This window comes from Pieris rapae, chromosome 2 (assembly GCF_905147795.1).
Source record: "Pieris rapae chromosome 2, ilPieRapa1.1, whole genome shotgun sequence".
Classification (NCBI taxonomy): domain Eukaryota; kingdom Metazoa; phylum Arthropoda; class Insecta; order Lepidoptera; family Pieridae; genus Pieris; species Pieris rapae.
In genome coordinates this window covers 3,401,120-3,426,324 of record NC_059510.1, presented here as the reverse complement: position 1 = coordinate 3,426,324, position 25,205 = coordinate 3,401,120, and the positions used below count along the sequence as shown (strand labels likewise).

The 25,205-nt window shown below is 39.3% G+C and overlaps 1 protein-coding gene across 1 annotated transcript; it reads right to left on the bottom strand.

Annotated features, from left to right (window-relative positions):
• Nucleotides 1–220: 220 nt before the first annotated feature.
• Nucleotides 221–24,915, bottom strand: LOC123690247. The gene is made up of 6 exons (XM_045633394.1): nucleotides 24,849–24,915; nucleotides 16,279–16,371; nucleotides 4,839–4,958; nucleotides 2,507–2,621; nucleotides 1,992–2,151; nucleotides 221–1,643 (listed from the first exon to the last, which is right to left on the bottom strand). The coding sequence occupies exons 2-6, from the start codon at nucleotides 16,336–16,338 to the stop codon at nucleotides 1,514–1,516; spliced, it is 585 nt and encodes a 194-aa protein (XP_045489350.1). The 5' UTR covers nucleotides 16,339–16,371; nucleotides 24,849–24,915; the 3' UTR covers nucleotides 221–1,513.
• Nucleotides 24,916–25,205: the final 290 nt, after the last annotated feature.

Genomic DNA, 25,205 nt, shown 5'->3' with positions numbered 1-25,205 from the left:
TTGATGTAAATAAATCGATCAATATTTATTTTTGTAAATATAATTTAGAGATCTAATTACTTTGTCCATTTATAGGGAAATTTGTTATAATAAATATATTTATTACTAGCGGACCCCACAGACTTCGTTCTATCCAAAAGATTTTGAATGTCATAGTTTTGTGTGCCTACCAATATTATAGTGGGCTCAAAATTCTCCTGAACATAAACGGGAAAAGAAAAGGGCTGTTTTTAAGGTTTTCCCGGAAATTATTCGAATTTTTTCCGCCGTAAAAAACATAACTGGGCTTCAACAAATATTTAAAAAAAAGAATTGGTAAAAGTGGTACAGGCTTTGTTGAGTACGCTTATTTAAGGTTTTATGATATATGTATTATAAAGCTTTAAACCTATAGACGCTTTAACAACAACTTGAATTTGTGTTTGAAGTTGCAATTGAATTTAACAACCGCATAATTGTTTGCCTTACTTTGATCTGTGTCAGGTAATGTGAAATTTACCCTTTGGCTAAGCTGGAGGCCTCTTTGATTTTAATTGACAAAAGCGGACTTTCGTACGATAAAATGTGTCGCTTATGTAAACATTTCCAAACGGTCATAAGGTTTATGTGACGCTGACCGGGGTTCAGAATTGTAGCTGTGCAGAAAAAAACTATATAACTTTATTATAAATAAATGTATACAATCGTGCTCTCTTACGCTATACGAATTTATATACAACATTACATCAAAATACACATTTAAATTAAATAGTTATCTCGTATAAAAGTAGCGTATACAATGCAAGAAAATGTATTTTATATTCATATGTTTAAAACTTATACTATATTATCTATTGTAGGTGAAAAGAATCAAAGAAATTGTAATAGAGTGGTAGAGGGAACAATGTCTATTTATGTTTCAAGCAAAAGAAAAAGTATGAGGTAATCAGTACCAACGACTTTATTACAAAGAGTAATCTAGACAGGCGTAATTTTACTCTTGAAAATTGTCCACATTTACTGTATACAAATAACGAAAATTAAAGTTAGGAGCTTAACGTTAATTTAATTATAACAGTCTCTCAGTCACCGCGATATGAATTATGAACTTGTTAGCGTCATGCCTACTCAAAAGCTTATCTCAGGCCAAGTATGTAGAATATTATGTTTCATGAAACACGTCTTTTCTCACATTAATTTCATTGGTATTATGTACTGATTGAATTGAATTTGAATAAAGATTTTTTCAGTACTAACGATGAAAGAACAATGTATATTAACTGTCATAAGTAATTTTAAATATTAAAATTATCTACTAACAACAAACATTATTTAATTTTTTTATTATTTAATATGAAATGGTTTTCACGTTTGTAAAGAAATCAGACACTTGAGTAACATAATAATATGTTTACGTAAGCCAGGCAACTCTCTTTTCGCGATCTAAAGCAGTTGGTACACTGGGTGCGGACGTTGTAGCAGTCGCGGCCGCTTCACTGATGCGACGGCGAGTAAGTGGTCCAGAGGGTTCGCGTCAGGTACTGAAGTCGATTCGGGCGCAAACAAGGGCGCTCAAGAGTGTGATGAACGCCAGGGTGATTTGTATGCAAGCGATTATGGTCAAATCACGTGACGACGTCAGAAATTCATTTTGTGAATAGACACTGTAAATAAATGTTCTATCAAAAACAGAAGCTACATTTGATATACCTTTAGATCTAAATTTTATGTTCTTTCCAGCTGTAACTTTATGTAAAATAAATAGTTGTAGTTTCAAAAGTATCTCGCAACGATTACTGTAATTGTATACAGCGCGTATTGCGATTTTTTTTTAACTTGGCTGAACACGCTGTGGCTTGAAAAAAAATTAACAAATATCTTAAAAAGTATGAGACTTTAACGTTGATAGATATGCAGATACTTCTTAAATCCAACAGAGCTTTTGAAAGTCAGACATAAAAACTTAAAATATATTTCGGTTTTTAATGACATGTTTTGATAAGTTTACTTACCTTTCGTTCTCATCAGGTATAACCAATAATGTTCGAAAGCACTGTATAATTAGCGCCAGCAGCATAAGTATTGATAATGTCCACAAAACAGCTGCCGCTGAAATGCTAATCGCTCCGCTTGTGACTGCGCCCCAGCCGCGCGTCGTGTGTATTGACATAGCTTCACCGGGAAACAGAATTAAGTTAGTTGCAACATTGTTATCTCAGGTTTCGTTATTTTCAAACTCAATGCACCGTTCAATTCAATTTCGCTGAAATAATATTAAGCGAGTTCCTGTTTACCGAATTTTGTAATAATGGTCAGGAGGTTATGAATGTTAATAAAATATTATTCTTATACATTTTGTATGTTCCTTAATAAATTCGTATTACGTAATGGTAAACAATATTTTTGAGGCCTAGCTCCAACCACATGATGAGATAACATGAGACAGGTCAGCAAGCCAAGACAGTACTAGCTTGCTATCCTAGCTTGAAAAACTAGCCTCGTGCAACTCGGGCATTAGTTAACTTACCAGCTGCCAAAACACTCAAGCTGCCAGCAGGGATACCCAGCCCCATATTTAATTTCTGACGCTCTTCAATGAATGCTACACTCCCCATCACTATTTTTGAAATACCGCATACAATCTGAAAGAATAAAGACATTTAAATAATATAAAACAAGACAATTTAAAACAAGAATTCTAAAACGTAATTACAAATCTTACTTATTACTTATTAACTGTTATTTTTGAGCCGTTATTAAAAGTTTTTTAAATTTCAATAATTAATTATTTTGTTTATTATATCCTCAAATGTGATTTACAGAAATTGTTTCATTAACTAAATCCTTTCAATTCCTGTCTATTGCGGTGTAAAACTCATAAACACGTCCTTAAAAAAGTATCTTTACATTAGTAGTAATTGATAAGCATGTATGAGTAAACACTTATTTGACATATACCACGAGAAAAAGTATAACGTAAAACCATTCTCCTACAAATTTCAATATATTCGTTATCTTAGAAATCTTCCCTTCCACACATCCTTTGCTTTTGTGTCAGAAATCTTTTCTCATAAATCACAAAACGTATTTCCTTCGGATTTTCAAACCTCTCTTTCATGCCTCGTCAATCTATCAACATACACAGAACTCTGATTCGTATGAAAGTTATTAATTCTATATTTGGAACTGAATTATCATTACCATTTTGTACCATTTTTTGTGCATTCGTAAGAAATTGTTAATTATCAAGTAGTTAATTAGGGAATTTATCTGAATTCTGAATAAAAAGCGACGGCTTTAAAATTCATTTAATTTTTCATGTTTATTTATTTCAGTTAAAATTTTAGAAGAAGCATTGGTATTAGCAAAGTTGATTGTTTATGTATCTAAGCAAGTATTTTTTGAAGATGGCGGACAAGTTAGATAGTAATACTAATAAGATTTTAATTTTTCATATAATTTTCAAAGCTGTGCTATTTTTATAGTTGAAATAGCACAGACTTTCCAAATAAATTGTTTTATAATGTTCGTCTGGTAAAATATATTTAAATTAATATTCTCGCATCAAAACAATTATTATTCTAGAATGTTCAATGCAAATTGTTTGATCCGAGTTTCAATAGAGGACGGCGTATTTTTGAATACTGCCGAATAATTTAATGACCCTTGTTCTTAAGTCGTTTATACATTCAGAGATGAAACCTACGCAAAATGATTTATTATAGGTCTTGCTAGCGCTGAAATTATACGAAATAAAAATATAAAATTAAATAAACACATGTAAGACGATCACATTGTAAAGATTCATTCATAATGATTATATTGTTCATTCCTTAATGTATGTAGAGTGTGCAATAATATAAAGTAGTGGAATGAGACATACACTTTTATACTTTCCGCCATAATACTCTTCGTAGAAGCATTTGAAAAGGTCGGCCATATATTTTGTGAAGGTTTGTCTAATTAAATCCCTTCGCGGAGTATTACATTGTTTGCGGCAATGGAATTTACTGTTTAGTAATTAGTGCTCAAATACTTTCAGTAGGTCATGTTAATTTCCAGCCGATAATAGATTAAATAGCTACCGACGTCTCTATATTAAAAAATATAAATGGAATGAAAGTGATACATAGTGCAATCGGGATATTCTAATGTGGAGAACAAAATAGTTCAATTAAGTACGATTTGTACTCTGATCGCGAATCGAATACCAATGTCCAGTGATTTTGTACGAAATGAGAAATAAGTTATTAAGAAAAGCAACAAATTTAATTTAAATAAACATCAGTAATTTAGAAATAAAAGTATTTGATGTATTTAAATGTAAATTATAAGTATCAAACGTGTTTGCCATTAAGACTTCAAGAAAGAACAAAAAAAAACAAAACACGCCAAAGCCATAAATTATACAAATTCTAAGACATTGTATTTATTTTTCTTAAACGTAAAATTATACTGTAAATACAGTAGACGAAAAACGACGATATATATATGTACTTTTTGCTGAATTTTATACAACCGCCGTACCTAACTAATAATGAACTACGCTGAGGTTAATTGCAGTTTTTTAGTTGACGTGGTTAAAAAAACCTTTCTGATTCAGTCGTTTATTGAGCGGGCAATTAAGCTTTTACTTAGCTTCGATCCTCTGTTACTTTCGCGAGAAAACTACTTCGAAATTGCATACAAAACGCTGTATCGCTATTCGAAGTATTAATTGAAAGCCTAGTAATTTGCATAAACAAATTAAATTACGGCTATTAACTAATACGTTTAAAATTGTACCTAAGTATATGACTTAATGAAGCCTTTGTGTTATTGTCTTATTAGATTTTTAGTATATATGTATTTAAATTTACCTGTAAAACTCGTAATCTGAGGACGAGGGCTAAGGGGTAGCCGAATGGGTAATTTAAAGTTGGACCATCACTTCCTGCTCTTAATAAAGCGGCTGATTCTTTTCGCTGAGACAACGATGCCTGCAAAACAAAGATATACATTTAGTATCAGCTATATTGTATGCTTAATCGTTAATATTTGCACCTCACGCAAGTTAAAATCCCAGCTTTTAACAAAAGAACTAAAATGTCACGGATATAAAATTTAGGTAAGTTTTTCATAAAACAAAACAGTTTCGTGATTCGAATGAGGTCTATCTATAAGAATAGCATGTGTACTATATATAATAGCCAATCTTAATAACGATTAGCCGCCGTACAATTTGTCTGGAGAGGTTAATTTATGTATAATTGTTTTGTCTATCAAAGATATGTCCACTCACTGGAACTTTTAATAAATGAGCCTAATCACACTAATGGCGCTGTGACCTTCTATAATATATAATAAATAATATTTAAACAATATATTATATTTTATGCTAAATAAATAAACCGTGAAATCGTATTATTTCAACATGTAAAACATTTCATAAGATTTAAACCTGTCTCGTTATTTCTATTATAAATATGAGTGTAGGATATAAGACCTTAGTAAAAAGATTCCTTACTTTTTCGTACCCTAGCTACAATATCTAGCAACCATTTCCCCTTTTTGTTCAAGTACTGGACAACGCATGCGTATAGACTACGCGTCTACTGGTTACTAAGAAAAACAAATAGTGTTTGTGTATTCTACAGTTAGTTTTAATAAACATTTTGTAAAATGAGCGATTCAAGTAGCGAAGATGAAGCTAAAAAGAAAATTGTGGAGGTATCAGTCTCATCAGATTCCAGCGGAGAGGATGTTCTTGAGGGTATGATTTTATTTCAAGTACTAGGAACGTGTTATATGACTATCTAACATTAGTAAATATCTACGTTAATATTATATTTTTGTGCTATGGTATTATTTGAAGTATTGCGATGGAGCCGCAGGTTTAGCCAAGATGCCTTTACAATAGTGAATGTCGACAGGAACTGACTTTCTTCATACACTTCTATTAAGGCGTCTTGGCTAAGCTCCATTATGCCTTTATGGCTGACACATTTTTGAGTGTTTGATTATTTTTTTAAATGCCAGAAGGTGATTTGACTTTGATCATGTGTGTATTGTTATACGTCTGTGTTTTTATGATTAATTGCCAATAAATATAGGCTTTATATCCAATAACGTTTGATGAAAAACGTCACAAAATATGAAATACATTCATACAATAATTCAAAAAGTATTATTGTAAACATAATTAACCTGCTTAATATTTTGAAGTCTATTGAAAGGTATGCCAACTACTGAATGTCAAATTTACTAAAAAGGAATATTATAATTTAAGCCTTAAAAGTCCTATTTTTTATCATTAAATTAAGTATTACAGTACAGTACTTTTACTTGGATAGGACGAGAACTTGTGGACAACAAAATGGCGCAACAACCTATGCCAAGACGAAAAAGGTTTATACCCAAATATGATGTTGAAGGTGTATACAAAATTGCTTTGGGCGAAGACACCCAAATTCAAATTGAAATAGTTATTGGAATGCATGTTAATGCTCAATTTCCCTGGAAATTAATAAGCAAATCAAAAATTATGGAAACTATTGAAATGGGAGGGGAATTGTCTGAACTTTTCCCACTGAAAGCGCAACTCGAAGCCTATCCTGGTGAGGAAGTGTTGATGGGCTATATATCTGATGAATCAAAAGATGTTGATGAATTTTATGTTTGCTGTACCATTGAGGCTAAGGATCATTGCAAACAACAGTCCGATAGATTTATAAAACGCCAGGAGAAAAAATTAGAGAAAGCCGTTCAGAAAAAGCCAAGGCCATGGAAAAGCTTAGGCAGTGAAGTAGAAATTAAAGAATTGCAACCTATTTATGCCAGGCCTCTCTTAGAGATGGAGATTCGCGTTAAATTTCCTAAGGGATATGCGCCTAAAAGTCTCAAGGTAAGAGATACCAATGCAAGTAGAGATGGTTACATAGAATTAACACCATATAGACAAAAATTTAATAATATATTTAGCCGGAGAGTGGATTGTGCATCACAAATAACTCCTGCCCTTATAAATGATTACGCACAAACTGTATTAAAGTATCCACAAAATATGTGGACACAATCTATAGCAGATGCATTAGGAAAAGTTGAAGATAAAAATGCTGGTGGAGATACCGGAAACGAAGGTGGTCAATTGCCTGCTGAAAAAGATGCTCAAAGTTCAGACGAAGGTGAAGAAGATGTAGCAGACTCGTCAGATGAGGTCGGCCTTATAGCTTATAAAAACGCTTTACTACGAATGAGAAGACCATCTTTTATAAAGAAAATTAATAATTTTATGAATACAATAAACCCTGAAATGAACTCTATAGTAGAACTTAATACAGTCATGGATATGTATTGCAATGATTATCCAAATTTAGTATCTGAACAAGCAGTAGACGTTTATGACACAATGACATTTGATGAATACGTATGTTTTACCGACGTTAGAGCAAAAGATAAGTATGTCTCATGTGCTGTGTTTCATCCAATGTGGTCTGGTATAGTAGCAATTTGCTACGCAGATGGATCTCCAACAGTAATTAAAACAGCGAGTTCCCGAGCAGATCCTATTCAAAGAGCTGTATATGGTATAAATCCAGTTTTAATTTGGAGTCATATCGACAGCTTAATTCCAAAGCTTACTCTGGAATCTCCTCGAGAGGTAAAAGTACTGTCATTCTGTCCATTTAATGAAAATATTTTAATTGGAGGCTGTATAAATGGACAAATAATTTTATGGGATTTATCCAATAAGTTAGAAAACGTTGAAAGAATGGAAGTATTAAGCGAAAAAAGAGAAAAGTACCGAATAGCTATGAATGCTCACATGGGTTGGATGAAAAATGTACAAGATAATGCTGTTGTTCAGCCGACCGCTTTAACTAATTTAGTGACGAGCCATTATGGTCCTATTACATCGATTAAATGGCTTTCCCCTAACTTTACTATAACACCTACTGGTAAATCTATATTTAACAAGGACAAGAAGAAATCACTTATGTTTTTCAGTGGTTCGGACGATGGTGTGATATTGATATGGAATCTTTCCGTAGAAAACGTAACTCAATTTGAGGGCAAAAAGGTAAAAAAATCGAAAAGAGTCCCAAAGAGACCTTCCGGGTTACTTGTAGATGTTTCAGAATTCAAAGTTTTGGATCGAGTTTTACAACCATGTTATAAAATAGTTCTTGGCGAGGCCGGACAACCACAAATATTGCCACTGCAAAGCTTTGGAATGAATGCACCCATAATTAAATACATCTATATCCCAAAAAACACAGGGTCTGGCCGTACATACTATACATTTGACATAGCAAAACAATGTGAGGCTGATAATAATACAATATTATACTGTGGATCTCAACATGGTGAGCTAATAAAAATATCATGGGAAGGACATGAATTTAATACGGGAGAAGTTGTAAATTCGGAATACGCTGATATCAGCTACAGATGTTGTATACATGATGGTATCATAACTTCAACTGAAAAGAATCCTTTCATCAATCATGTCACACTCACAGTTGGAGGTAAAATATTAGCGATTTGGTCCGATAAACTATTAAACAAACCTCTAACTTGGAAAAAGCGGCCATATAGATTAACTGCTGGTATTTGGTCTTTATATAAGCCTAGTTTATTCTTTGTTACTACATCAGAAGGTGATTTAGAGACTTGGGACTTGTTATTGAGAAGTGATCAGCCTATCGCCATACAAACATTATCTGGTAATATGCTCACAGGTATTAGCTTACATACCCTTCCTGTGGCGAAAAATATGATTGGTGTAAGCGATGTCAATGGATCATTTAGATTATTTCTCGATCCACCCATATTTATGATTGAAAATCCTAACTATACAGGAAGAATGGAAGCAACAATAATACGCGAATTAAAAGTTATGCAGTCGTTTATGGCTTGGCAAAAAGAGTGGATGTTGAATAATCCTCATATTTTACAAGAAATGAAAAGAAAGGAAGGAGCTCTATTAGCACTTAAAGAAGAAGAAAAACGAAAAGAAAGAGAGGAAGAAGAACGGAGATTAGAAGAAGAAGCGGAAGCGCGAAGACAAGAAAAGTCCAAGGTAGTGGGCCCAGAGGAAAGATGGCAAAAAATTATACAAAAACTAATCGAAAGAACTATTGCAGTTAAAAAAAGAATTAACAGAACTGAACTTATAGAACATGAAAAGCCTCTGAGAGAATTAGAAAGTCAGCGTTTAGAAAAGGAAAAGAGAATGTTAGAAATAATGAAAAACCAGAAGACTATTTTTAATGACACTGTTGCTATTCTTTTTCCAGAAGCTATAAAAAAAGAAGAAAAGATTAAAAAGAGTTTGCTATTGGACACAAAAAGTAATCTAAAAAAATCGTATTTGGAAGAATATACGTATCTTAAAAATAGTTCATTAGCGACAGTCCGTGACAACCCATTCACATCGACATTTTCATGGGACTCAACTGTAGCGGAAGGTACTGAAAGAAGACAGGCACTCAATGCTCACGAAGATTTCATTAAACTTCACCAATTGAGGTTAAATGAAGAAGGGATTGACGCACTACCTCAAACTGTGACTGTAAAAGAAGTAGAAGAACTTTCAGACGACCTGGGAGAAGATAAAGAATAGATGAAAAATAACCTTTATTTTTTTAATAAAAACATATTTTATTTTATAGATCATAAATAAATATTTTTTTTATACAATTTGTATTATTTATTTAACAACTTACATTGCTAAGAATTTGTATTAGTTAGTATTAATATATATTAGTATTTTGTTAATGCTTAGTTTCGTAGGTCTCTACTATATACAAAAAAAAAAATAATCGGAATAGTACAAAATTAATCTTAATATATATAAATCTTCTGTCACGATGTTTGTCCGCGATGGACTCCCTAAACTACTTAACCGATTTTAAATTAAAATGGCACACCGTGAGTAGTCTGGTCCAACTTAAGAGATATAAGCTAAGAGGATAGCTTAGATCTGTAATTTTAGTTTATTGCAAATTATTTGTCTATAATTAATTGACACTATTGCTGTCTTCCGCGCGGCACCCGTGGGTGGCGCCGGGAGCCCCGTTACGCCCGTGGGCTTGCGGGGGGTATCAGTTTCGCGCCCCGCTCAAGGGCGGGGTGGTCGTTGTGGCGGGCCTGGAGCGGCCCTGGGTCTTTTAGTTGCTATGTAGCGTGTTGGCTGCAATGTTGTTGTGTGTCAGCGGGGTGGAGAATGCGTAGGGACTTCTTCAGTCATCAGAGTCCTCCGCGCGCACTAGCTCGCGCGGGAAGGATCGGCGGTGGTCGGGAGGCCTGGTGTGGAGCGGGGCGAGATTCTGGAGGTGCTGGAAGCCGGAGGCGTCCGCACGCTCGAACATGCGTCTCGCCAGCGCGCTGATAAAGTCATCCAGGCTCTCCTGTTTGAGGTCTCGTTGAATGGTGGAATTCCTTACGTAGCGCGGCGCGTCGACTATACGCCGCAGTGTGGTACTCTGCACGGCCCGCAACCGACGTCGGTGCGTCTCGGCCGCAAGCGCATACCACGCGGGCGCCGCGTACGTAAGGTGCGGTCTGAGGTATTGCTTGTAGAGCGCCAGCTTGCGCTTTATAGGCAGCGATGACTGCAGCACAGGGCGTAGTTTCACGGCAACCGCCTTTGCGCGGCCCGTGGCTGCAGCGATGTGGTGGCGCATTGTGAGGCCTCGGTCCAATGTGACGCCTAGGTAGGTTGCTTTGGGGCGCCACTGGATCTCGACCCCTTGTAGCTGGAGCGGTGGCGGGAGATGTCGCCGGCCAAAGACTATAGCCTGGGTCTTGGCGGCATTTGCGGTCAGGCGCCGCTCAGCCAACCAGGCGGGAAGGGCATCCAGCGACCTCTGCAGCTTGACGCCTGCGTAGCGCGCGTTGAATGCCGTTGCGATGTAGGCGGTGTCGTCCGCAAACAATGACACCGCACACCCCGCTGCGACTGGAACATCATCGGTATAAATAGAGTAGAGGCTCGGTGACAAGCAGCTGCCCTGGGGGACACCCGCGGTGATCGGCCGGCAGCTCGACTTCACCCCCTCGACGGAGACGTGGAACCGCCGGTCGAGAAGGAAGGAGCGGATGATTGCCACCACGCGCCGCGGGATGTCGGAAGCTAGGAGCCTGTGCACAAGTCCCGCGTGCCAGACCCGGTCAAAGGCTTTCTCCATGTCGAGAAATACTGCAGCCGCCGCCTCTTTCTTATTAAGAGCGGCGGTGATGTCGTGCAGCACTCTCGACAGCTGGAGGGTGGTGGAATGTTCACTTCGGAATCCAAACTGTTCGGGCCTCGGAGTAAAGTGTCGCCTGATTGTCGGCAGCAACATGGCCTCGAACAGCTTGGATTGCGTGGCGAGTAATGAGATAGGGCGATAACTCGCCGGGTCGAAGACGCTTTTGCCCTTCTTGGGCAACATGATAACTTTTGCCTCCTTCCAGGCTTCGGGGAAGTGTGCGGTCCGGAGGATCGCATTGAAGAGACGCATAAGCGTCACCACCGCACGGTGGGGCAGGTGACGCAGTGCTGCGTTTGTGATACCGTCTGGGCCGGGGGCCTTCCTGAGCTTGAGCCGCGCTGCTTGTTTCTTGACGGCGCTCGGCGAGAAGAACAGCACCTCTTCGTCTGCCGGTGGAGGGGCGCCCAGCTGCTCGGCGACGGCGGTCTCGACCTCTAGCGCCCGGGCTGGGTCCTCCGCAGGGTTAGGGGAGAACTGGTGTTGAAGGTGGTCCGCGAACAGCTCGGCGCGGCCCTCGGCGTCGTAGCGCAGTGTGCCGTCCGGGTGTCGCAAGGGGCGGATGGGGTCGGCTGTGCCACTGAGGCGCCTGCAAAGGCGGTGCAGCCGTACCCAATCCGTGCTGGCCTCATCAAGGCCGCGGTCCCACGACTCGGAGGCGTGGTCGTTAAGTGCAGCCTTGACCCGATCGGCGAAGGCGTGCAGTTCTGCACGCATGCGCGGACAGCGGGTCTGTTGCCAGCGTCGACGTAGGGCGCGTTTGCGGCGGATGAGCGCCAGCAAACGGGGCGGCAACTGTTTGTACGTGGCTGGTAGAGGACGCTCGGTGGTAGCTGCGTCCAATGCACTCTGTAACAGTGTGGTAAAGGATGCAGCAAGTTCGTTAATAGCCGCTGGGGTGACGGGTGGGCGCGGCTGGGGTGCGTCATTTAGGGCTCGCTCGAAGACCCTCCAGTCAATGCACTTCCGGCGAAGCGGTGTATGAAGCATCATGTTCGGTGAGGAGTTCACCAGAGTGACAACCACGGGAAGGTGATCGGACCGGAACTCGTCGACGATCACATCCTGCGTCATCTGGCACGTCAGTCCCTGGTGGACCACGATGTCAATGGTGTCCTCTCTGTGGCTGGCTTGATCGGGGTAGTGTGTCGGCACGTCTGGGCCGGACACTGAAAAGTCCAGCGTCTCGGCGTCGTGCAGCAGGCGCCTACCCCTCGGGTTTGAAGTTCTCGAGTTCCACGCCGGGTGCTTCGCGTTCCAATCCCCAGCTATGACGCAGGGATGGGCGGCAGCAAGGAGCTCTTGGAGATCTGTTGTGGTGTACCGATTGTTGGGTGGCGCGTAGACCGCGAAGAATCCAGTGGGGCGACCTGCGAGTTGTAGCTCCACGCCGAGGGCATCGCATTCGGTTACCGCCACATCTGGCAGCAATCTGTGTGGTATCCGGCGTCTCACCATGACCGCCAGGCCACGGTAGGCGTAACCACGGGCGTCGACACGGTGCTGGCGGTAGACTTCGTAACCCGGCATGCGGAGTCTAGCTGTGGCGGCTAGGTGCGTCTCGCTGACTAGGGCGATGTCGATGTCCTGTGAGCTAAGTACATGTTTTAGATATGTGACCTTACCCGCGAGGCCACGCGCATTCCAGTGTAGGAGCCGGAGGCCCCCCATCATCGTCGACTGCGACCTCGGGTTGGGCCCTTGAAGGCCGATGCCGCTCTCCTGAAGAGCGCGGCTGGGTTGTCCCCGGCTTGTACAGCCTGGAGGATATTGGCGATCGCCGACAGCGCCTCCTCCATTTGTGGCCGGCGCGCGCGGGACCTGGTGCGCGAGCGCGAAGATGGTGCTGTGCGAGGTGGTGCAGTGGCAGCGCGTTCATGGGCTGGTGTGGGTGTATTGGCTGCGGTGGCAGCGCGGTTGGCGACGTCGGTGGTGACTGCATGGAGCGCGGCAGCGCGGCTTGCCTCCTGAGCGGCAAGCGAGGGTGGAGCACGACCTCGTCTGCGGCCACCACGTCTTGTGCGGTGCCGCACGGTGATGAAGTCGTCCGCTTCGCCTGTAGGGGCGACGCCAGACGTCGAGGGAGCGGCCGCTGATGTCGCACCCGTGGTCTGCTGAGAAGTTTCTTTTTGTGGTTGCTCGTGGCGTTGGCGCAAGGAGCGAGAGGGCGCAGTTCGGGCAAATGTGCCCGCGCGCCGGTTTTGTTCCTCCTCCTTGCGGACCGGGCAAGACGAATGACAGGCGGGGTGTGGGCCCCCGCAGTTGGCGCAAGTCGCCGGCACGTCCCTCGGTCTCATGCAGTCCGCCGCGCGATGCTCCCCTGCGCATCGAACGCACGCCATTCGTCGATGACAATTAACCGAAGAGTGCCTAAACGATTGGCAACGATGACACTGTGCAGGGCCCTGCTTCCCGCGCCAGGCTTCAATCGTTACTCCTGTCATGTACAGCAGCTCGGTTATGCTGTAAATGGCAGGGGTGATGTCAGGTGTTCGCCGCAGGACGGCGAGAAAAATGCACCCTGGTCGACCTTTTCTGGCACGAATTGGGCGTATGTACTCAGGCTCGTATCCAAGGGCTCGTAGCGCCTGGGCCAGTTCCTCGGGGTCGGTGGTGACTGGTATTCCCCGGATCGCCACCTTGAGGTCCTGCTCCGCTGGAAGAGAGTATGAGAACCAAGAGACCCGGCGGTCCTCCTTCTCCAGGTCTGTGAGGTAGCGCTGGACCACCCGGTACTCGTCAGCTGTTTCGGGAGATATACGGTAGCCCTTACCGTATGCCCTGGTGTTGGCGGAACGTCCAAGCAGTTGGCTGATCCTCCCCAAATGATGTACATAATTGGGGAGGAACTCGATCACAATGGGCGGATATGATGGCTTCTTCGGGGCCACAGGGGCCCTGGGGGGCTGTGCGTGGACCGTAGGTGCGGTCACCATCGCTGCGTATGAGGAGGGCGCCACCAGCGCAGGGGCGGCGTCGTCGTCAGCAGGAGCAACGGGAGCAGCAGGTCCAGGTGAGGCACCGGTGGCACCAGGGGGTGCGTTGGCGTTCCCCGCCCTGCCAGCCAAAGGGGCGGCGGGTGGCGGAACAGTTATAGGTGGCGGCTGGACTGGAGGTCCCAGGTCAAGGCGGCGACCTGGCGCCAGCCGAGGGTCCCCAGTGGAACCTGGAGTAGCTGCTGTGGGTGCCACCGCACATGGGCGCTTTGCCACAGACTCACCTTCCGAGCCGGGGTCAACGGCTGAAAACGGGCGGCGTACAGGGGTGGCAGGGGTGCGCGCTGGGAAGCGACACTCGTCGCGGATCAGCGCCAACTCCCGCTGCTCGGCTTCGGTGAGCGGCGACTCTAATATGCCGCTGTTGCGTAGCGCTTCTTCACGCGATTTTGCGTACCGGGCCATAGCGCGCAGCATCCCGCGCGACGCGAACGAGCATGCGGCTGACTGAGCCAAAAAGATCAAGTCTGACTCGAATGCCGTCCGCGGCGAAGACACGGCACTAGTACCCGGGTCGCGATCGAGCATTCGCAACAGCTCGTCAATACCAGAACACTCACTATTTGTTACGGACGCGCGGCGTTGGCACACGGCCCGCGTCTCGGTGACATGCGGCGATGTCTCGGAATGTACAAATGACGTCACAGTAGACATAATTTGTTGCGGGGCCCGCGGGGCGGGCGGGTCGGATTGTATGACGCTATCGGTGGCGCGAGGCGATGACTCAACGCTCAGGAATGCGGTCTCGGCCGGCGTAACGTCGGTGGCACGCCGCGATATCGCCGCTCCGTTTGATGACGTCACGGCCGACGTAGTGACGGAAACTTGCGGGGTGCGGTGAGGGAGGGCTATGCGTACCGTTTTCTTAATCCTAGCCGCTGGAGTTAGGTCACGTTTTTGATGCGACGGATGACGGTCCCTGGGGACTTCTAGGGATCGGCTGCGGCTCGTCTGCTGCGAAGCTGGCTCCGCAAAGCTGTACAAGCTTGACGCAGCTTGCTGCTTCGCTGCGGGCGAGCTGTGCGCTGTGTCGCGCACTTGGAATGATGGTCCGGTTGTGGCGGCGGCTGCCTCAGCATCCGCAGGTGGCCTCGCTCGACTGGCATAGGAGCGTGGGCGCTGCGGGCGGGGCGGCTGCTTATCATCGCCGATCTGCGGAGTGCGCTTCATGTTATAAAAATAAAAATAACTTAACTGAAGCCAGGAGGCTGTCACGCACGACCCGAAACTACCGGTACATTGCGCGCTCCACCGCTTTTCCCGAATCCCAAAGGGTTACAGGATAGGCGGCGAGCGGGCGTCACCAAATAGTAGCTTCAGCTGGTTTGTGACTGCACCTCAGGGCAACTATTACGTGCTTTTCAACAAAAACCGGGATAGTTAATAAAAATAAAATCGGGTCCGAATGCGCGCAATCGACACGTGCGTTGCGTTAGACAGCCGGACGGCGACAATTAATTGACAGTCACAATTATCTGTTAACTCCAAAAAATTCTAACAGATGTCGATACTTTTCGACTGGATTTAGTAAGTAATTAATAGATGGCACTGCTATGGTAAACCGACAAACGTGTCATAAGCTACAATTCAATATGATGATTACCATGTGTTATTGAGGCTAAAGTATAAATTAAATTTATTTTGTGAAACAAAGGAGAAGCGAAGTTTGCGGGGGCAGCTAGTTGATATATAGTTTTCATTAAGATTTAATCATGAGGTTAATTGCGCCACCTATAAGTTAAATTTCGTGTAACCTCTAGTACCCCAGGTAGCCCATCATTCCATTTGTCCCTCCTTTCAGGAGAACGCGTTTTGGATAAAACTCATCTATGTCCAGATGGAGCATTCTTATCAAGGAGCTAGTAGTAGCTAGTACTTTATATCTATAGTTGCTCTGCTTACACTTTGAAATCGATTTTCGTTAAGATTTTGTATTTTTAATTGTTTTGTTTAATATATATTTGTATTATATACTTTGTGTCTGTTTAAGTGCTGGCCACAAAAAAAAAATATTAGTGGCAAGCGTTGGCAAGCTTTATGGCAAAATAATCAAACTCTTAAATACTTACAGCATTAAGTTCTTCCATGTCGTCACAGTAGAACGACGATGCACGTAGTTTACGCTTCATAAAAATTGCTCCTTAGCAATGTTTTACATGAATCTGTAAAAGTGATATATAATACAAGTTAATACAACGGAATTTTCACTATTATCCTTTCCCAAAATATTAAAGAAATTAATGATTATTTTTAATTCAATATTTTACAGACGCTTAAAAGTTTTAGCTATGATCAGAAAATGTTCTTGTTAACAATAATTGTTTATTACTAAATACGTAACGTAAAGATTAAACAAATTTTAGCCGAGCCGAGGGTAAGAAAGATCCTTAAATTATGAACAAACTACATAATAATGTTGGTTTAAGATGAATAAGATTCGATGTTCAGTATTTTTGTCTCTTTACATGTTGCAAATACTTTTAACTCTAACGAATTTACATACATAATACATCAGATAAATAGACCTCTTTGGTGTAATCGAGTGCTATTTAAATTACACTTCCTTAAGCGACGTAAATGCAAATTAATTACATTATTACATAACTCAATGTTTAAAATGACTCCACATTTTCATAGCATTTGTGGTCAGTGAGGCATGTTGTGCGTTTCGTTTCGCCTAAATAAATGTTATTTCAAAACCAATTAATGTGCATAGCGTGGTAGTGTGTGTAATAAAATATTAAATGGCTATTTTAGGCATCTACATAAAGTACACTGTTAGTATGAATGTTAGTATTTATATACAGAATAATAAAGATAGTAATGAAAATGATTATATAGTCGGTACTGACATATACTCAAAAAGTCAAAATTATATTTATGATTGCACTTCCGAGTCAGAATGCATTACCTTATTACATAGTTCGATGGGAGTTGCGAACAAGCCACAGCACGTCTAATTAACTAATGGACTGGGTATATGGGACTTTAATGAGAATAAACGATCCTTGTGAATAGCGCTTTTGCGTGAAAAGGTAACATGATACAACTAGCCATCGATCGAACTATCTAGGCCGCTATGATTTCATCATTAATATGCTTTCTCGACTTTTAAGGTTTATACATATTTATACTTTAAAAATGCGTGGCTTCCTAAAATATAATTAGTTTAGTTGTGTCACTTTGACATAAAGGAGATTCAAGACAGATCAACATCATCATCATCAATGGTTATACAGCCTGCCTCCTCAATTACACTTCCCCATCGCAATCTACCTCTACCGGGTTTTCTCTTGCAACCGGGTTGTGAGTTCAGTTAGGATCTTGGGCTACAGATGGTATCTTATAAAAGAATAACCCTAAGTCATCAACATTTTAGTAAGTGTGTCTAAGGACCATTCCTTTGAAAGCAAGCGTCAATCTCCTATTAACAATGTAATCGAAATGGATCAGGGCTTTCAGGGACTTTTAATTTATGTAGATATTTTTTGGACATAGGACGTTTACATTTTACGTCCTGCTGCTAAAATTTTATTTAAAGACAATCTTCTATATTCAGCGAAAAAGAATTCGCTTATTTTAATTGCTTCGCAAGCCGATATCGCTTTCGTCGCGTAAATAAATTTTTGCCAAATTCGCAACTTTTTTATAAAATTTCTCGTTAAGTATTTTCAAGGTTAACAGCAAACAATGTTAAACTTGAACAATGTGAAATTTGGGAAATTTTATAAGTTGGCTATTGTAACAAAAGTTTTTTTTCACAGACAAGTTGGGTTTAAATACTAAAGACTATACGGCGATTTTGAGGTAATACATTTTGAATTTAATATATATTAGGGTATATGATTAAAAGTAATTCTAAACAGTAATAATCTCTATTGGATTCAATTCACCATGTTTTAATTGTACTAAGTGCAATTTATACTCTAGCAGTTTTAAAGGTTTTTCAATAGTCTCTCTGTACATATTAGTGAAGCATTATTAACTATTCTCAACCACTAACTTAAGATTCAGCTTAAATCGGTTAAGCTGTCATCCGAACGAACTTGCTCGCCAACTCACCATTAGACAGTATGTGAGTCGACTAAAACGCCACCATATTCTAGAGCTAGAAGACCGGCAGTAGCTGTAGGCAGAAGATGAGTAGCTTCCAATGGGAAGTCACTCCACATGACAGCACCACAGAACAAATTCGCTCATAGCCTTAGGGCTGATTGCAAATTATCGCAGATAATTTTTTTTAAAGAAATTTCCTTAAATAAAATAAATAAAATATAATGTATATAGTAGTTTCACTGTTTTAAATTTCTATAAGAATCCAAAATGTATCCAATTATTCATACGTACACGAAACCTGTTTTATGTAACTAACTTATAAAGTTCTGTTTTCTCAATGGCTTTGAACTTCACTCGAGCGGAATATTTTTGGCAAGGAACGAGAAATTTTCATCCAAATAGGTCATTTATGTGAAAATAATATGTAAGTATCATGGCAATTAAATACATTTAAGCACAAAATATTATTATGGAAAGGTTCAAAAATAATTGTTGCTTGGTGGTTAACGTGTTAGTAATGCAGAAGGTTAACTTCGTCCTGGGTTTGATTCCACATGGTTTAAAAAAGATGGAAATAATGAGTGTGAAAGAGAGGTCTATTGCATATTCTTTAATATCATTGAACAGCTTTGAATCAGCATACGAGGCTTCAAGCAATATGAAACCAATCATTTCACTGTTATGAATCTCAGTGTCGTGGTGTTGAATTTAAATCTCAATTTAACACGAATTTTCTATTTCGTAAATAGAGTGAAAATCTAAACACAAACCCCTTTAATAAGTTAAAACGAGTTTCCGTATTTTTGTCCAAATTACGTATCTTAATGATGTTTTCTGAGGAGATAATTTAAAGATAAAGGAAAATTTCAGCATTTAAATTTCGATTTTCAAAAGATTTACGTGTTTCGATCGTATTATTTCTTACTAAAATTTGAAGTTATATGAAGATGTTGATTCTTCCTATAATTTCCAACACAATGGAACTTTTGATACCTTATGAAGCATGTGTAGCCTTGAGTGATTGTAAACTTTTAATTGCCATAAATGAAAAAAAAATTTAGTATTCCCAAATGGAAATACTGACAAATATTTATTATTTATTTAGTTCTAATAAATAAACGTTAAACACATACTAAATAGAGTACGAATACGAATTAGAGACATATACAGAATGGATTGAACGAATAACGACATTACAAGGAAGCTTTTAATTTAATACAAAAATATCTATGAAAATATATCTGTATAAAATTTATCATTTCTATTTATCATTAATGAAAGCTGTTGTTCTTTTAAAAGTTTAAAATCTAATTATTATATTGAACGTTTTTGTGATTCCCAGATACGCAGATTGCTTGTATTTTAAGACGAGAGTGAACGATATTTTTTTAAAGTAATTTTTTTTTAATATAGAACAGGGGGCAAACGGGCAGGAGGCTCATCTGATGTTAAGTGATACCGCCGCCCATGGACACTCCCAATACCAGAGGGCTCACGAGTGTGTTGCCTATGTAATAAATATGTGTAAAAAGGTGATGCCTTCGTGGCTTAGTGAAAAATGCACAACACATCCATCCAGGTTAAAAAAAAGTCTAGCGTGATACTGACATTTGTAAGTGTAATTGTGTTTTATACTACAAACTTTTATTAAGCGTTATTGTTGTAGGTATTAAAAGTCTAGAGGTATATTTTTTGTTATACTTAGGGCCTGTTTCACAATGTATGGATAAAGTGCCAAATAGCTATGCAACAAATAAATTATTCGAAAGATAAAAGTTCCAAATAAGAAACTTCACTTTTCGAGGCGAATCGCGCTATCTGACAGTCGTGAAACGCAACAATACTGTTTATCCTACCAATAAGTAATAAATAGCTTATTTGGAACTTATCCGGACATTGTGAAACAGACCCTTACATAAATAATAGACTTACTAATTGTGTAGGCAACAAACGTCTGTGCACAAGAATTTAATCGGTTTGCTGCCTAATAGCAGAGTCGCGTTATTAAATACCAAAGGCGCGTTATACAAAAGCATTGTTGAGAAAATTATATTTCATATTTTTTTAATTTCACATTGTATACTTGTTTCTTTATGCTTTAATGCAGTTTGAGGTATTTCTTACTCAGGTATTTCTATCCCAACCTAAATACCTGACCAATATTAATTTCGAAAAGCACGGAAGGTACGAAAATACTATTAAAAATTACGTTCAGGAGGGTAGTAACCGCACTGCTCCGATGATTTCTGGACGTTAGAAAGTCACGGCTATGCATTCCAAGTCTACGTGAGTGACTGATTCCTCTGCGCTAAAACAGCCCATGCACAAGGCACTGTCTGTCGCGAAGGACATAGAAATACTTATTAAGGAGACAGCAGCTTTTGTAGATTACCTCTGCTGTGGGTAAGACTTGTCGCTAGCGAGTTTACTTGCTGGCTGTACCGGTGCACTGAATGCAGTCTGTGTTTACGGTACTCCAAAATTACCAACGCTAATTTTGGAGTTCTGTGGATCTAAAGTGAATCCAGGTTCGTATCTCCAAGAAATGCAAGGGAAGGAGCGGATACGGACCAGCGGACAGCTTTCCGGGTCCTCTCTTTGCAAGCTTGTCGGCAGCATCATTGCCGAGAGATCTATTGTGTTCTTCCATGCATTGTAGGATTACCCTGTCAGGGTTATTGCCTTCAGTGCCGGCATTGCCGAGAAAAGTTTTTGTTTAGCTATTATCGTACCCAACTTATGCCTATGTGACACTGAAAACGTTTAGAATAAAAACGGCTTAACGTAGAAAGTTGCCAATACTTTTATTGTTTTTCGAAGTATTATATCTCTTCGGTTGTACGCCCTTGATTTGAGAACTGGCAGTAAATGTAAAATTAGAAGCATATAATGTATTTTGACGTTCATAAGTATTAAGTTACTTATATGAATAAATGAAATGAAATATATATACATGGCACAGTAACTATAATCCTATAGAAATTGCATAGAAAATGAAAACCTGAAGTAAAACGGATTTAAGGTAAATTATTAAAACTTGTTTGCGAAATTAAATTTCTGATATAATTATTCACGTAAAGGTCGCGGGAACGTTGGATTTTTGATCCTACTTCATTAAAACAACATTGTCGATAAATATTAATTTCTTATTATACAGCAAACATAGTTAAGTGAATAAAAATTTGATCTTGTTATATTTTGTTTTGGGCTTCAAAACTTATTTATAACGCACGCTTTTAAAAATATCTATTAGATGCTGGCTGAAGCGAATTTGATGATTTTTATTTTGTAGGATTCATGTTCCAAATATCATATTGATTAAACTTTATATAGATTTTCGAAAGTGATATGACACTTTGGCAAAGGCCGAGAAGCGATAATGACTATCTATATGTGTTAGTAAAAGAGCAGGAAACAAAACGACAGCTTTCATTTATATATTTGACATAATGTTGACAAAAGAAGACTGAAGTCCGCTACTGGCTTACATTGACGCGCTGCGCTTCTTCTTGAAGGACTCTAAGTGCTTTATGCTAACTAGTCTGGCCATATTATGTTCTGTTACAATGGATTTTTTAACATTTTACTTATTTTTTTCTGGACCACATATATTATTTTAAAAACTTCTTTCGCTTTTGCGCTATTTCACATATTTCGTGTTCGTTTTCAAATTAACAACATTGTAAAAGAACTTTTTTTGTAACAGAATTATAGCTGGATTAGGTTTATATCCTATACGGGCAATTTTGGCTAACAGCGTCAAAATAGAAACCCCAACGCGATGAAACTCACCCGCAGGTATTAGTCGGTAGTTCGTTAAACTAAGTTGCATGCACCACCAATTAAAATATAAAGTGATTTAGAGGCAAAGCCACGAATGAAAGCCAAAGTTATATACAGTTTCGTAGTTTGTTACGTTCCATAATTAGATATTCTACTTGCGTACAACGGAAGCTTCTCGTTCAAGACTAAGTAGCCAATTTAACGCGAAACATAATTAGCCTTTTACCAAAGGAACTTTTATTGAGACAAAAATTCCATATAATCCAATATCAAAGGCGCAAGCAGATTTTCCAAGACCATTTTTCTGCATATTCCGCTCATAACATAAGTTTTTCATACACGCCTTGGATCCAATAAAAATGCTTGCAATATTCATTCGCTTCAAGGGTTACATAGCTTCATTTTCGAGGGTAAACGATTCGGGTTATTTTTGATATTAGAACACCTGTGTATAATACGTAAACCAATTTTATACAGTTATTTTATACTTTCTATAGACATATTACTGATTATTTTTTGTAGCTGCAACGTTTTCAATGACGACTCCTAGTGATCTTTATTTATATGAAAATAAAACAATTCCCGTAAATTAGTAAGCAAATTTAAAAAAATGTATTTTTAAATATTATATTGGTAATCACGTCTGTCTTAACAGATAAATATTGGCTGTGGATATTCACAGTATCCAATAACTATATTATGTAGCAGTGTTGGCCTAGTGTCTTCAGCGTGAGTCATTCCTGTGTTCGTTGGTTCGAACCCCGACTGTCGACCAATTCGAACTAGTCTGTGCGGACACAACACTAGTAAAAATTCGACAGCGTGAGCATTGATATATTGATATATACTGATAACCTACTTGTCTATTAGAAAATAGATAGCTTGTACATAGATCTGAGGCCGAGAACTAAGGGGTTTGTAGCGCTACTGGTAATAGTCAGTTGACTTAATATATGCACTAATCATTAACACGTAAAAACCAGATCAGTTTAATTACATTATAAATCTTAACGGAATTTTATCGCATCATAAACATTATAAGAGTATGAGACGAATTAATTAGTTTAAATAATGTAATTAGATTTACTTTTATGAGCACTTTAGTACTTTTATCGTGCCCGAATCTATTTGAAAAAAAATCTTTAAATTATGTCCAATAAAACGTAAGGTCATCAACCGACGTGTCTTGACGCCAGTGACGGCATGTTTTGACTCAGGACAAGATTGAAGAAGAATTATTGTAAATACTGTATATCGTTTATAAATTAGAAAGGTATTATTTTGAAATTTTCATTAAAGATTTAGATTATTTTAGCTTATCAAGTTCTGTCAAGGTTCACAAGAAAATCCTTAAGAGTTTTACTTATTTTCATAACAATGAATGTACCATGTTTTACGCATCTACATGTACAAGTGTCAAGAAAATTTTATACGCGAAAGGCTTAAAAATTGATGACAAAGTACTTAACTCTACGACGGTAATACTGAAAATATTTAGAACTGGCCAGTTAGAAACATTGCGAGTGAAAACTTTTTTAAATTTCAATTTTAGAACGCTTTGGTAACCTTATGTAGTATATGGCATTCATTTGTTCTTTGTTTTTGTGAATTGGCGGCTAAGCTAAAACTCGTCTTCTAGTGCGAGAGGACCGGAGATTACTTCGAAAAAACAATAAAAGTAATGACAACCTTCTACATTAGCATTTATTCTAAACATGTTCAGTGTTACCAAGATACAAAGACAAAACCACAGAAATCAGTCTTCCATCAACCTTATTTTGGTCAAATTTCAATGACAAATACAGTACAACGCCTAAAAGCCATTACACAAAACTGAACGAGCAATTTGGCTTTTGTACACTGCAACAAAATAGCATTCGATTTTCTCAGGTAGAATGTGAATTGAAGAGACAATTGTGTTTCAATGTATGCAGTTCGAATTTCGTAATCTGTTTCTATCTACATAGATGTTTAAGTAGTAAAACCACTTACGACTCACGACGAATACATGATCTATAATGTACATGTGTTAATAAATTATAGTTGATGTTATCAATAATTACGTATAGTTCGCCGTTACCCCACGTTAAAGATTATCAGATTAGCAGACATATACAATAAACAATTCTCTTTACTTCTTCAAATAAATAATAAGCTAGGTAAATGCTTGAATTTGGTTTCACGTATTACAATTAAAAAAAATGCGCTAGAGTTTTTAATGTCTGAGTCTCTGTATCTGTCATGTTATTGGCCTTCTGTGCCCAACTGTCTATTAATTCGGTTTAAGGTAAACAGGTTTACTCATGATGTTTACCTACCCTACTAGCGAGTGAAAAATGCCCACATAGTCACAAAATCCATTGGTGCACAGCCGGGGTTCGAACCTACAGCCTCAGGGATGATAGACGGATGCCGAAGCCACTAAGTCTTTACTGCTCTTCATTAATTACAATATATTAATTCATTTTGATTTGCTGGAATAAACAGGATATATTTACATGTATGGCTGGATTAAATGCAGTCGTTCATAGGGGACAAAATTCCGAAATAATTACAATAATATAATTGATTGGCGTGTTATATTTTCTTAAAACAATTTGCGTTTTATTGATTATATTATTAATAAAAAAAACTAAAAAAAACACTTTTTCTGAAAGATGTAACCTTTTAACATATTTTAATGATACTCATAGAACAGATTAGACTACCTATATAAACCAATTTTAGGAAAATAAATATACGCATTATTGTATTATTTCATCTTGTAAAAGAATAACAAGGTTTCGATATAAAAACTCACCTTAAAAGTAAAAATATCAAACCCATTCCAAACAAGCGACACCAAAAACACTTCACCGCGAACAATAACGGCTGTGGTTTGAATATTCGTTAGATTCGTTAACGGTAACGCGGGTGAAAGCTTCGAAAGCTTCAGCCGGACTGAATGAGTCGCTACTGTTTTCATGAAAGAGGAATTACAAAGAGCCCAATTTACTCCTATTTGAGGGTCACTTATAGAGCTGGTCGATTGACATGTTTGTGTTAAATTGTGTTGATTTTTCTGTAAACGAGTATGCTTTTTTACAAGCACCAATATAAGTTTCATCAGCATTTAGATGATGTTATTTTAGACAATGGAGCATTTTAACTTACTATA

Coding starts and splice junctions, on each gene's coding strand:
- LOC123690247 (XM_045633394.1), bottom strand. CDS start 16,338: ATGAAGCGTAAACTACGTGCATCGTCGTTCTACTGTGACGACATGGAA. Junction 4,959..16,278: donor ACATGGAAGAACTTAATGCT/GTAAGTATTTAA, acceptor TTTGTTTTGCAG/GCATCGTTGTCTCAGCGAAA. Junction 2,152..2,506: donor CTTGAGTGTTTTGGCAGCTG/GTAAGTTAACTA, acceptor TTCCCGGTGAAG/CTATGTCAATACACACGACG.